The following is a 14,859-nucleotide window of genomic DNA, read 5'->3' as shown; positions in this document are numbered from 1 at the left end:
CAACATGGAAAGCCCTCTGCTGGAGCTTTGTTAAACATAAAAGCAAGGAGAGGAGCCAAAATGTCCATTGCATAAATGAAGTGCTCACTGTATGTACGTGTGTGTTCCATTGGTCATCCATGTTGTAGATGTGCTATTGATCTCCTTACCATATCATGTGTGAAGAAGGTGGATTTTGTGGGGTGAGGCACAGATGGGTGAGGAATTGATGGTTGGTGTGGTACATCATATAGTCTCTTTGCATATAGGAGTGTATCTCTCGGTCTCTAATGGGTGTGGGGCAGTGTGGCTCCTGCAATTTGTGCCATGCTGTGGCTACATCTGTGCTCATGAATGAATGATATAGATTCCAATATTGTGCCTCCTCATATGTCCACCACTTATGCAAGCCAAGGTCCTCATTTTCCTATAGGCTTCCCTCTTTGTAATAGACCCTAGTCCTTTCTTGATCTGGAGGTGTTTCTATAGCTACCTCCACTTGTCATCATACCATCTATTCAGCAGCATGGTCCCAGGTCTTGTGAGTTTGCCAGTGTGTGGAGTGTGGGAAGCTCTAGAGAGCAGCTAAGTGTAGGACATATGTGAGTGTGCTCGAACTTCATAAGACCATCATAGACATGATGTCTGTATATGTCATAGACATGATGGCTGTATATGTCAGCTAGCTCATATGTGAACTAGAAATTGGTGGGTTGGGTGTGGGCAAGAGCTGGCAAAATAAATGTTCCGTTAGGGAGGCTTTGCTCCTATTGGTCTAGAGCACACTCTTTCTATCTCCTAAAAGGCATTTTTGAGACTTCAAAACTCCCTTAATGATTACACATATAGGCATCAGGTCTCAAACCATGGACCGCCATCACATCCTTTTAGAATATAACCCACAGTTCTATGCTTAGCTCATGAAGAAATAAAGCATAATGAGAGCTCAATTTTAGGAGCCACTTCTGTGTCATGTTTGAAGGGACAAATAGGTATGATCCTCTCTAATTTGGCAAGGAGGGATGGTGAAGGCATATTCCACTCTGCTAGAGCTAGTGGGCTCAAAGCAAGTCGGTGTTTCAGATCTGTGCCACTTTTTCATCCCTTCATGGATAAGATGGTGCTATGACCGTAGCTCTAGTAGGTATTTGCCATAGCAAGTACTATCTCCCCCAGTATTAGATGAGACGCTGTTTGTGCCTACCTCCTCTACAGCCATCATTTGTAGTTGCCTCGAAATCATGTGTCACACCATATACTCTACGTCTTGACGTTAAAGTCTCCTACCAAGAGAATCTCTCCTAGTCTAGAGTATTGTACAATCTCGTCTGAGAGGTCTGTGAAAGGGGACTCTCCTTCTCCATCTCCCTCTCTCCTACTTTGTTGGGGCTCCCTGCTGCTAGCATATCTCGACCCTGTGAGGAAAAGTAGCAAAGGGCAATGTATAGCATCTGGTCACTAGAAATCTCCACTGTGGTCCACGTGTATCGCACGCGAGTCTTGTGCCATGATGGAGACTCTATCCTGGATCTGTTGTTTGATCAAGACCGCCAGTCCTGATCTTTGGGTGGTGCCTTGATGTCTCATGTAACTCCTGTGTGTGGACGGACTCCCAAACATATAGCTGTACTCTAGGCAGTCCCCTCTTGGGACTGATGTATCTCTATGACTAGAATCAGCTTATGGTTTTCCATCACCTCATCCATCCTCGCTGGGTGTGTCCATAGTGAGTCATTATGGTTCCATATTGTCATCTGTATCTCTAAGGTGTCATCCTCATAGGCTGTGCATCCTATTCAATTGCCTTGCCATCAATGATGACTCAGCCATCTTTATACACTATCTTCTTTCCCTCTTTCCTAGCTTTGATTATTTTGGGTATACTCGCATGCCTATGCTCCACCTACATCATGGTGAGGTCATTGTCCAAGTAGATGGGATTCCATATATTTTCCCAACTCTCTAGGCTTTTGTAAAGGGGGAGAGCATCTTCCTCTTTGTATCCAAGGCGTATGCTACAACCTTTGCAGTAATCTTATATATGCTGCCCATCAAGGAAATAGATTGCCATATGCTTTTAGTAGCATATGTACATCAAGAGTTTCCATTGGCCATTATGCCAATGCCTTGATTGCACCTCATTATGCACCTTGGATGCATAATTTTGCAACAAAATCTACAACTGATATAGCCACATCATCTGGAAAATTTGTCATATGATCTTTGATTTGAGAGTGCTGCCAATAAGACTGAAAGTTATGAATGATAAAAACATTTAGGTGTTGTGTAAAAAGTGGCATGATGATGGATGGAGGGTCCTGCTTGTGCCCCTCCCTAGAAGACCTCATGATGTTCCCTTTATTGGTAATGCCACCAAGACGAGGAGTTCTTGTACAAATTGAATCATGACCTGTTATTTATTAGTTTTTTTTTTGTTGTTTATCTATGAGGAGACATACCTTGGATCACTTATACTTGTCGTCTTCATCTCATAGATTGTTTGGACATGCAATATTTATTAATATGACTTTCTTTCTCTGTACTGCTTTCATTTCACTTAATACAACTCTTGTTTACATCCCTACAAAAGGATTAGCATTTTTACCAAATGAATTTTATTCCCTTGATGCAACTCTTGTTGATGTCTAGAGATTATGATTAGGCAATGATCCATCTATCAAAGGGTTTTTCTCTATTGTGATTTGGCTTGTTTCTCAATAAGGATACTTAACATGACATCCATTTTGTCTTCCTACATTTAATAAACCCTTTTGATCGAGTCTTGAAGGTATTGTGTATCCTTTTGTGTCGAAGAAGAGAAAAATTCTAACAAAATATCCCAAGGGAAAATGTAGAATACAAAGCAACCCTCTAAGGAACTTCCATATTTTTCAAAAATGTAAGGAGGGGAAGTCTATTACAAAGCTTGAATGATACCCAATCGGAGGTCTACAATGCCAGAACATGTGGGTTTGGAAAAGGAAGAAATTGCAAGAATTCCATGTTCTGAGAAAAGCATGTCTGCTCCTCCGCATAGTCTCTGAACTGCCTTGTATTCTCTCCCATATCCCATGGATAGTATGCACAATCTTTTTTCTTGTAATGGGTAAATAATATTATATCAAATCACAGAAGGCATACAAAACTTAGATGACATGAAAGATACAAAAAGTCATGGCAAAGAAGCAGGAGATATTGCCATATGCCAAGGAGCTAAATCCTCTCCAGTGAGAGGATCAGCATGCTGCACGATCTCTCTCTAGATCCTGGAGAGAATCTTCGCAATAAATATGTCCAAAAAATCAATAGCATGGCTATGTCTAACTGTCCATATGTGCTAAGCAATAATACTAGCTCTATCTATGACACCTAAGTCCACGTTGTCTGCTGCGAGAAATTTGGCATAATAACCCTGTTCACAAGCTGCCATGAAACAAAATAGGCAAGACGACACCCTTGTACATTCTCGTATCCACAAGCTGAGCCTCTGTCTGTGACCCAAGCAACCCCCACGTAGCAATCATAGTGTCTAGAGGGCCATAAAACACTAACCATGACTTTGGAGTTCTTGGGCCCCATATGTAGTACCTTTGTGTTTGCTCATGCTCGGTACCTCTAGTGCAAGGGACAGGGTCTCTACCATAGCCAATCCATGTATGAGCTGGTAAACTCATGTGTGTTAGTAACCAAAGAACGAGTGAAATCTTTCTTGGTCAAAAAGCTATTGTGCATCCTTCATATTAGATACTTACATGACTGGAAGATTTTTGAGGCTGTCCTAAAAGTGCTCTTTGCTAGGCTTGAAGAGTTTGTGACTTTTGGAAATAAAGATGAGTTGTGATAGTGTTTGTATGAATTGGGAGAAGGTTTGTTCATGGTCAACATGTATAAGGTTACAATGTTACAAAATTTGATGATAAAGGGAATACAATTTACGAAACATTCAGCAAATCCCGTCTACTATCAAGTTTCCATCTGTATCACAAAAAGAAGTTTTGACAAAAGGTTTAAACATTTTCAAAATACATGCAAGCAATTCAACACCTACGACATCCAATATGGATAGCGTTCCTTTTTATCTCTAATTAGCTGTCTTGGGAGATCTTTGCAAGACCAGTTTGATGACTTCTCTTATAAGTTGTCATGCAAGATATTTGCAAGACTGGTTTGATGAGTAAATGAGAAAATTTCAGCATGGAATGAGCCCTACTAGATTTTTAGCCATCATTTTCATCGAATGATCATGCCTTCTTTGCATAGCCCCCTTCCTCCTCTTTTCTCTTAGTTTCAAAGGTCATTTTAGCCTTTAATATTTGTTAATCCATACCATAGAGAAATTAGAGCCATTATTGAGCGCTACAAGAGACAGATGTCAAGACGCCTCAGCCATGCAGAGATACACCTCCTTAGAGGATAGACATCTCATTGATGGAAACTTTCCTTGTTCTATTTTTACTTTTAGATCATGGACATGTTTTCTCTTTATAGGAGACTATTTCACTTTTCAGTCTTATAGGCACGTTTTTCATCTTTTCTCGTTCCAGATGAGAAACACACCATCAATGTATGTATTCTCTAGTCTCATAGGCCACATTAGCCTTTTAGAGAGGCTAATATACTCTTTCTTTCTTTTTTTAAAATCTGCATCTTCATTTCTCTTTATTTAGCTCTTGCTAATGTCCTTGAGGAGGATTAGGGGTTTTTACCAAAGGCATTTTTATTCCCTTGAGGTAATTCTTGTGGATGTCTAGAGAGGAGGATTAGTCAATTATCTATTTATCAAACTTTTGTTGCTCTATTGTAATATGGCTTGTTTCTTGATGAGATATTTTGCATTGAATCTGTTTTAGCTTTTTGCATTCTAAAAACCATTTGAATTTATGGCTGAAGCTATCGTGCATCCCTCCATGTAAGATACTTTACACAGTAGGAAGTCTCTTTGAGCCTGTTCTTAAAATGATCTCTTAGCCAGCTTTGAGAAGTTTGAGACTTTTGAAATAAAAGGGATGTTGTGATTCGTGCTTGGATGCACTGGGAGAACACTTATGCCTGGTCCACACATGATCTGATAAGCTGAAAATGTGATCAACATTGATGACCAACGTTGGATGGCATTCAGCATATCCTGTCTATCAAGTTTCCCTTTGTAGTGCAAAGTTTGTTTTGAGAAAAGGCATAGCCATTTTCTGAGAAAGGGGCATACACAATTGATGGAGCATTCAACATAACTCATATATCAAGTTTTTCCTTTGTAATTTGAAAGTGAGGATACATATCAGTTATTAACCATCTACAACATCCAAAACGGATATCATCCCTTTGTTCATGTGAGATTATTGAAAGACTGGTATGATGAGTCCACTATAAGTTGTTATGTGATATATTTGCAAAGATGGTTTGGTGAAAATGAAAGTTTTCAACATGGAATGAGCCCTACTGGCTACACATAAATTCTGGAACCCCCAACTCACCCCCCCAAAAAACCCCTTTTCCCTTCTTCCGCTTCCCTCCTGGCTCCTATTTCTTAGTAGTAAATAGCATTGTTTTTGGTAAAATGAACCTTGATCTTTGTGTTTCATTATCCGACTTAAGTAGGTTTTCAATGACTTTTATAGAAAATTGAGATTATGGTTTGCTTTCATTTCAAATTATCCTATTGCAAGTTGCTAAATGGTTCCTGGCTCCTATTTCTTAGTAGTAAATAGCATTGTTTTTGGTAAAATGAACCTTGATCTTTGTGTTTCATTATCCGACTTAAGTAGGTTTTCAATGACTTTTATAGAAAATTGAGATTATGGTTTGCTTTCATTTCAAATTATCCTATTGCAAGTTGCTAAATGGTAAATATTTTTTATCTTTTGATGCTAGATGATGAAAATGTCATCAAGGTTTCTAAAGCGATCTTATCTTCACATACGAATAAACGAGTGCTGGTTAAATGAAGCAGTGCTTGAAGAGAGCCTACAAGAAGGGTTCAAGGCTCCAATTTCTTTCTACAACATCATTGCATGCTTGTATCCACCTTAATTGACCTTTCTACCAGCTATATAGTTGCAAGAATGCTTCATGTTTTCTTTTTCTGTGCTTGTTTCTTGAAGGTTATAGTTAGGGAAACGATTTTCCTTAACTTTTTCCTCTAAAATTCTACAGGAACTGATTTGATTCCAAAATAAAGTGTGTACATAAAGCACTGAATGCTTCTGATGGTTTAAAAGCACTTTACTCATTACTTGTGTTTTGTAAGGACAAATTGGTTACAAAAGCAACTAAGTCTGTCGTCTTGTAGTTCCCCTATGTTTATTGAAAAAACATCATTCACATGGTTCCATGGGTTAGTTACGGCATGGAGAGTTTTCAATGGGAAACATACATACCAGGTTTTTTGCTCGCGAGTCTTTTTCCTTGGCTTGGGTATGGATTATCAGTCTTTGATTCTTTGGGAGCCTCTTTGACACCAGTTTTCTATCTACATTCACACACCTGGATCTTGTCAAGGGCATCCCAAAACTCTTGGGTGGCATGGTGGGTCCTAGGAGTCCGTGACCCCATTGAATCAGATTTTGTCTACATGTGTCAATGGTTTATCATAGTCTAGTGGTGATGTGTCAGGACATTTGAAAAGCACAACTGCAACAAAAACCTTAGTAAAGGGCTTGCCAACCCGTGGGTGCTCAATGTTCATCTATATTTTCATGTTGGTTGGGACAAGACAGCGCCTTACATGAGGTAAGACCTTCCCATAGGAGTTTTCCTCACTTTTTGTTTCATTGGTTCAGTCATTCATCATGCGCACGTGAATGCTAAGATTCATCTTCCGTTTGCATGAACATAGGATGTGTGTCATCACATTTTTGTGTGTGATAGCTAGAGCAACAACCTCAGCAAACGGCTTGCCTGTTAGTGGGTGGACAATGCTCATCTACATTTTCATATCGTTTGCAAATAGACATTGCCTCACCTAAGGTAAGACCTTCCCATTGGACATACCCTCATCTTTTATATCTGTGGTTCAGTCACCCATCCGGAAGTGTGAAAATGTTAAGAAGAATCCCCCTTTTGTGTAAACACACTCATGCAGACCTTTTAGTATGACTCTGCACATGAACACACTTCACATGCATTGAATAAATGTCAAGATAGTTAATGTGCAGGTTGGGCTACATAATTAGGGCCATGCAGCTTGATGCCATATGCTCTTTTTCTTTATTGTTGAGAAATAATCTTTGAGACTTTCTCCTTTCCTTCGAACTTCTCAAATGTTACATTCTTTCAAAACCTTCTTTGCTGGCAGTCCCTTCTTTGCCCTTCTCTCTATCCCCAATTCTTACCTAGCCTAGCTTTGCTCTACAAAGACAAGTGAATGCTTAGTGAAACAAAATGAAAATTTGAAGAATAGATATGTGAAGCAGACGGAGTGGTATGACTGGTGCCAGCTATTGAAAAAGCTGGAACAAGGGTGAAGGATAAAAGAAGAGGGTGGGGCAAAGAAACATAATGAAAGAGCTCCAGCACAAGCTGGTTTTAGGAGGGTGTAGGGGGTTTTCTCCAAGGTCTCGATTGCAAATGGCCCCCTTGCTTCAAGTTGGCCTAACAAAACAACAAATTGAAAGAAGCCTGATGAAACATGATGAGAATGATGGACCTGTTGACTTGATGGCACTAGCCTCGCTCTGTGTGAAGAAAACTGCTAGGGTTTGCACTGAGGAAACATAGAGTGTACAACCATGGGAGAAACACAAAGAGACAGACACAGACACAGAAAGCAAAACTCAAACCCTAAATGCAAAACTTAAAACTCAAACACAGAAACTTAAACACAAACAGAAGAAGGGAGAGAAGAACACAAGTCTTAAGTGAATGAATATTGCAAATGAATGTAAGAGTGTACATATACTCAAGGGTACAGCAATGTGTTGGAGAGTGACGTCCCCCAGAAACGGATCCCAAGTGCTGTGACTACCAATCGGAGTGACGGAGTGAGAGAAACATCAAACACTGATCACGTGAGTGTGAGTAGATCGAGGTGACTGGAGAGGATGTTGCTTGATGATGTGGGCGAAGCAACAAAACATAGCAGTAGAATGCCGTAGTAAAACGCGGTAGTAAAATGTAGCAGTAGAATGACATAGTAAAACGTGACACTAAAATGCAAGAGTAGAATGCCGCAGTAGAATGCCATAGTAAAATGCGGCAGTAAAACATAGCAGTAGAACGCCGCTGTAGAAGGAGGTGATGATAGTAGTTGCGAAGGCTGGACCGCCACGTGGTGGGAGACTGATGGCTGAGATCTGCACACAAGTGTGAGAAACCTACACGGGAGGGATGAGGTTGAATGGGGACGGTGTGCCTATTTATAGATGTTGAAGGGTGCCCCAAAGAATTAGGGTTTTTGGGGGACCACCGAAACTCTCTCGAACTGCTCCCCGTTTTAGGGTTTTTCATTAATTAAGTGTGTTTTGGATCTGTTTAAGAATGCTAATAAGCTAAAAGCATGTTTTAGCTTAATACCCCGTCTAAGGTTCAGAATTGAGCTGAAAGGTTAGGCTAGCCACTTTGATTTTTACTTACCCCAAGGCGGACGTCCCACCCCAAAGTAGCTAGGGCATTGGACAAAGGGTACACATCAGTTGCCCAGTGGCCTACCAAGATTACAGAGATGATGGTTATGTTTTTTTTTTGCAAATAAAGAGTGGCTAATTATATTACTTAAAAAAAAAACCCCTTTGAATACAAGGAAGTGCTCATGCTCAACAGACTAGTTGGAGTTGATGCAGAGTCGCAAATATATCAAATGTACAAGTCTCTCAGGGCGGCCTAGGGGGGATGGGGGCAAGAAGCCATGGAGGGGGGGGTGTAACGCCATTTGGGGCTTACTATCTACATCTCGAAAAACAGGTCTTGGCCGCCCCAAGTGCGTATGAAGTGACAACGGAGCTCCTGACGAGCCCTGGACTCGCCCTGCACCTGATCCCATCGTCCGCGGAGGGAGTGGATCATGGAAGTCCAGAGCTCTATTAAGGTTGCCTGTACTGAAAGTCTCTCTCCGGCAAAAACCTCTTGCCACTTCACCTTCCATATATGCCATCGAGTAAGACTCCCAATGATCTCCCATACTTCAGAGCAGTACCCTGGCGGAGGGGTAGAGCCTCCAAACCAACCACTGTGCACAACCCTATCTCGATAATGAATATCGTGTCCTGCATCCCGGCCTCATACAGAAGGTGACGGCCCTGGTTGACTGCATGCCAATAGAAAGCTCCCCAAGAGATGCATCTAAGGCTGGGAGCCATGCGATGAAGGATGCGGCATGCTCCTCTCCACACTAGCTGCGCCACCTCGCATGACCAAAAGCAGTGTTTTGGGGTTTCCAGAAGCTGCTGTGTGCAGCGCTTACAAACTCCCTCCTTTTGCATCTGGGCAAGCCAACTTCCCACCGCCAATCCTCCGTGTGCCACCAGCCATAAGAAATACGATACCCTCCTCGGTCTCCAGCTATCCCATAAGCAGCGTCAGAAGGTCCATTATAAAGGCTCTATGATGCCGTGCTCCGCCCAGTGCGTGCTACGTGATGGTGCCTAATCCATATCCTCCTGCATCAGTACGTGTCTGTCAATCTTGGCAGTGTACTCCAAGACCCTCACTGGCTTCTTGGCAATTGCAGTGGCCGGCCATAGCTACTCCCCTGGATTCCACTCCAGCTCATCAAGTGGCCTGCCCTCCCAGATCCAAAGGTGCCACTCCTTGAACTCCTCCCAGAAGGCAAAAGGGTCCAACCACCATGTCTTCCCTTGAAGGCCAATCACTCGAATCCTCCTCCATGAAAGGACAACAATCCCCTCGTCTTGCTGCCCCCTGTCAAGAGCCAGATGCCCCCCCTCTTGCACAGTGAAGAAACTGCCAGGTGGAGTGCCACCCGCTCTATTGGCCACTTGGAGGGGGGTGCTTACTGGTGAAAACCTAGCAGCCCATACCACGCCGGGCTCTATCGGCTCTCTTATCGGGGGAGCAAGCCACTCCTGAGGTTTTGCTGCATCTATCTCCCTTCTCCTTAGCTCCACTCCTCTCTGGCAGCCTCATACTCGCTGCAACACCTTCTCGTCCACCAACCTGTATACCTCCTGCCATGTCTTGATGGTATGAGCCGGGCCCGTCTCCCACCCAGCCCATTGGATATGGGGGTGCTCACCAATGTGTGCCCCATGCTGATCTTTGTCCTAGGGGTTCCAGATCACCGGCTGATGGTCTATCTCCTCCTGGTAGCCTTAGGGGCTCTGGATTAGGGCCTTATGGAAGCCCTGCCATACGCGGAGCAAGCTGCGTAGGAAAGGTGATTTGGGGGAGGGGTGATCTAGGCTGTCGTGAAGATCCATCTCAGGGAGGGTGTTAGTCTACACTCTTAAGGACTCTTCTGCAATAGGACCTTCCATGTCTGCCCTACTGGTGTGAGGCCGCAGATGACTAGATTACCGAAGAGGGTCATACTTTGATACTTTGGGTCTATGATCCCGAGCCCTCCTTCTGATCGAAGCCATATGATGGTTGCCCACGCCACCTTGCCTCTGAAATCCTTGGAGCCGTTTGACCCGGATCACAGGAAGTTCCGCACTAGGCGACGAAGCTGTACTGCATAGGATGAGGAGAAACACCAACACGAGGTGATGTACTTGGCCGTCGCTAGGAGGACCTGGTTAACCACCAGGGCTCGGCCAGCTAGTGAGAGGCGAGCCGTGCTTTAGTAGGTCAGCTTCCTCCGAATAGAATCGAGGGCTGGAAGAAACTGTTGGGCATGAGTGATGTCAAGTCCCACCTGTAACCCAGATAACGGACGATCTTGCCCTTTGCTCACACGTCAAAATCCCAGGTGGATGCTCACACATCAAAATCCCAGGTGGAGGCTATTCACATTCCAGGATACAAGGTGTAAACTCATGGGGAAACCTGTGACTGGCCGAACAAGCACCTGCTCGGCGTGGAAGCTGCAGACGAAGAAGAGGAGCTATGAGGCATGCGGATACGCTTCGCTGCTGGCTTGGATAGTGAACTCCATTTTCCCATGGTAGCCCTTGGTCAGACCATGGGGGTGATGGATGCGCCTGGTGGTACCACAAGGGCAGCAATCAACCAAGCTGAGAGGCGAGACTCCGTACACTGGTAGAAACAGGCCGCTTGTGCCAGGGGCCACTCAATCACATCTACTGGCAGTCTCCACTGCGCGTGGGGGGGGGGGGGGGGGCGCTCGAAAGATAATACCGAGATGAGGGACCTCTGCCTCTGCCCACCAGTTGATGTCCATCATACAGCTTGGCCACTGTTGGGGGAAAAGTGTAAGTCCACCTTTTCCCATCCACTGGGAAATGTGGTCTGCCACTTGGCTCTTCACCTCCTCCTCTACTTGAGTCATCGTCCAGCCTCCTGTGTGAGCGGTTTGATAGAAGAAGGCGTAGTTTGGTCCATTTGGTGGTGCTAGTAGATGGACCTTGCCGCTCCTAGCCTTGCATACCATGAAGAGTCCCACGTCTAGGGATAGTGGGAAAACTCCGCGCTCCGCAACTCTTTAATAAGATCACAGTCCATTGCGAAAAAACTCTTGTGATAGCAACTGCGCCTATCTTGGGTAAGTGTGGCGTGCGGCATGGACAGATGAACTAGTGGCTATGTGAGGGGGGAGGAGGGGCTAGATAGTTGATGGGTGGAGGATGTCGGCATTTGGGGCTCCTCATCTCCTGTGGGAGGGGCGGGGATGGGTGGGGGAGGGGTCACCTGTACTGGATGGGATCAGGCAAGGTGGGGGGGGGGGGTGAGGATTAAGCGACAGTAGGGGGGTTGGAGGCACTTGACGGACATGGCGAGGGGGACCAGTGTCTCCGGGGAGGGGGGGTAGGCTGAGGTTGGGGGAGGGGCCATGGGGAAGGGGGGGGGCTGTGGGCCCTTGGGTGAGACGGCTTGAGACACCTCTGTGGGGGGTGGATGTGAAGATCTGTGGACTTGTCGGGCAGGGCGAGGAGGGGGGGGGGGTCATGTGGTGCTTTGCTGCCTAGCTGCCCAATCACAATGACTTTCTGCCTAAAGGAGTGTCCTCCTGCCTCAATCTCTAGGAACTGTGGAATATTCTTGATCTCTTTCACTACCACCCGTACCTTTGGGACTCCTGCGGCTGTCACTGCGTTTGCTAAAGACACGGGAAGGACAGTGCCGAAGAGCTGTCCAAAGTCTTCCACCAACTGGCGATACTCTATGGCCAGGCCGGGAAAGAGAAGGGTGATCATGTGCCGAAGAAACCTGTTGTGGAGTGCAAATGCCTCCACAGTGAAGTCACTGTACCAAGGGACCATGTATATGATCCCGTTCATGGACGTATAGGGTGAGCTGGCAGGTAACTCACGAGCTGCGTCTGCTGAGCTGAGCTGAACCATGAAGATCGCTTGGCCCATTAGAACCGCCTCCACGATCTGTGCTGTGTCGATGCGCAGTGTGGAGTGAAGCCGGTCCTGAAGTGGGCCTTGGTTGGGGAATGTTCCACTACCTAACCATAAATCGATGTTTCCTTTAGCTCCAGCTCTTTATTTCGGACGGCTAAGAGCTGCTCCTCAGAGAGGACGATGTGCAAGGTGTTTGACTGGGGGGCACTCATTGAGTGCGGCGGCGTTTGACCATAGGTTTCCATTGGGCGTCTCTTCTGAAGAGTACCAATCACGTTGCGGTGCTACCTCAGGGGAGAAAGTTGCTGCAGATGGAGGGAGAAACTAGAGGGTGAGGGGGGGTGGGTGGGACAATGGCCGGGGGGGGGGGGGGGGAGGTACTGTTTTTGGCGGTGCGCGAGGTGTTGGACATCACGGATGGTCGGGTTACGATAGGTGCCGCACGGGGAGTGGTAGGTCTACCGGACGGAGCCGAGATCACGGAGCAAAGGCAGCGTGCCGGGGGGGGGGGGGGGTTTGGGCCGGTGTGGGGGAGGGGGGGTTTGGGCCGGTAGGGGGGGCTGCACGGGGAAAATGGTAGCACCGCGGGGGTGGGAGATGGCGGGGGGATGTATATCCTGGGATGACGGGCGGGGGGAAGGGGGTGTGATGGTAGCAGGCAGATGGGGCAGGTGTGAGCAGTCGGGGCAGGGGGGGCGATCAGTCGGGGGCGCGTGCGTCAGACGGGCGGGCGCTCGCAAACAGGCGGGCACGAGCAGTTGGGGCAATTAGTCAAGGGCGGGCGCATGAGATGGGCAGGCGCGGGCAAACGGGTGGGTGCGAGCAGTCAGGGTGGGGGCGAGCAGTCGGGGGTGGGCACGTTAAACGGGGCGGGCGCGGGCACATGGGCAGGCACAAGCAGTCGGGGCATGGGGGGGATTAGTGTGGGGGGTGAGCAGATGGGCGGGTGCGATCAGTCGGGGGCGGTGCGAGCAGTCGGGGTGGGGGGCAGCAGTGCGACGTGACGAGACAGAGCTTCTCTTCGTGTACGTGGAGTACCAGGATAGTGCCTCTTCTATTTGCTCTCTCTTCACTCATTGGTGATGGTTATGTCTAGGGAGTCCAACTAGTCATCCAGAGAAGACAGGGAATCGGACAAAGGGTACACATCGACTGCCCAGTAGCCTACCAATCCCTATAAAGGTGGATGGAACCACATTGAACTTTAAAAAAAAAAGTGAGTTAAATTTTATGGGATGCAGCTGATTGAGTAACAATGACTGAGAAGACGGGAGTAGGGAGGGTACACCCAACACATCACAAAAGAGTACAAGCTTACCCATCCATTCGAGGGTGTTGATGATGAGGAGAAAAAATGATGAGGTATCCATGTGATGGAGTATGGTGGTGTGGTGACAAGAGCCGTCGGTGGAAACTGCTTAGGATCCGCTCAAGTGGTGCTCTGTACAATGAGATGCATAGTATGCTATATGCTGAAGAATAGTCATGCAATAGGTGCCACATGGACAGTGTGCCTTGTGGGGAAATTGTTCACTTGCCCAAGCGCCCTAGTACAAAGATGAAATCATGCAATGCAAAGGGGAAGGTACAACAGGAGGGAGAAGTCGATGTTGAAGACAAAGTGCTGAAGCCTGTAGAATACCAAGAAGGGTAGGAACCCCCTCTCAACTTGGATGTAGATGCCCAAGAAGGAAGAGGAGTCGGATGTCACTCTTCGTGTGGGGCCGAGAACCATAAGGAATGGAAGAAGATGAAGTGGATGAGGAACCTCGTTGGAAGAGCAAGGTAGAAATCACTGCCATGATAGCATCGAGAGAGATGCTTTCACGATCTGCCTCGAGGGGGGGGGGGGGGGAACTCCATGTTGGAAGAAGAGCAAGCACTTCTAGGATGATGAAACCATGAAAGGAATGGTGCGCATCCCCACCTCTCTAGCCCAGGTAGGACCAAAGCAATTTGCAAGTTAGCCCTACACTGAAAGATAAAACCTGGTAAGAGAGATGAGAATCTGCAAACACAAAGGTCAATGGCGAGATGCTCCAAAGCAAAACATAACAGAGAGAAAATCTAACTGAAAAGACAATGCAATGAATGTATATGTGTGTGAGTAAATGCAACGGAAGACTTAAGAATGGAAAAGCTAAGGACAATGAATCCTATGGGCCCGACTCTAAGAGTTTGAAAAATGGATGCTAGATTGACCTACGGTATCCTAAAGGACCTAGAGACATGCTAGTCTAAGAAGGTGTCTACCATCGCGTACGTTCGGTAGCAGGGCTCTCTGCCAAGGGAACGCCTAACGAGATGAGACGGAGGTGAGATGGAGGCATGAAGTGCAACGGGATCAGGACTTGCAGACCAATTAGCCAGCCCCTCAGGCGTAGTGAAAGAGTCTGTCTGGTGAGGCTGTCCTCGGGCCACATGTCCAGCAGCAACAATGGGTGCTGAAGCAGCACATGAA

At 46.2% G+C, this 14,859-nt stretch overlaps 1 protein-coding gene across 3 annotated transcripts in view; it reads left to right on the top strand.

The window, feature by feature from the left end:
• The window catches only part of LOC148024382 (uncharacterized), a 258,793-nt gene that overhangs the window by 76,141 nt on the left and 167,793 nt on the right, over positions 1-14,859 (top strand). For all 3 annotated transcript variants that reach the window (XR_015693300.1, XR_015693299.1, XM_087694028.1), the window contains one exon: positions 5,848-5,993. Coding sequence is in view for 1 of the 3 variants with exons in the window: in XM_087694028.1 (XP_087550154.1) it covers positions 5,848-5,993 (146 nt within the window). In the remaining 2 variants the exon portion in view is untranslated. The remainder of the gene's footprint in view (positions 1-5,847; positions 5,994-14,859) is intronic.

The sequence above is a fragment of the Lygodium microphyllum genome, chromosome 15 (genome assembly GCF_053477565.2).
Source record: "Lygodium microphyllum isolate KBCC chromosome 15, Lygodium_microphyllum_v1.1.10, whole genome shotgun sequence".
NCBI classification, from domain to species: Eukaryota; Viridiplantae; Streptophyta; class Polypodiopsida; order Schizaeales; family Lygodiaceae; genus Lygodium; species Lygodium microphyllum.
This window is presented reverse-complemented; position numbering and strand designations above follow the sequence as displayed.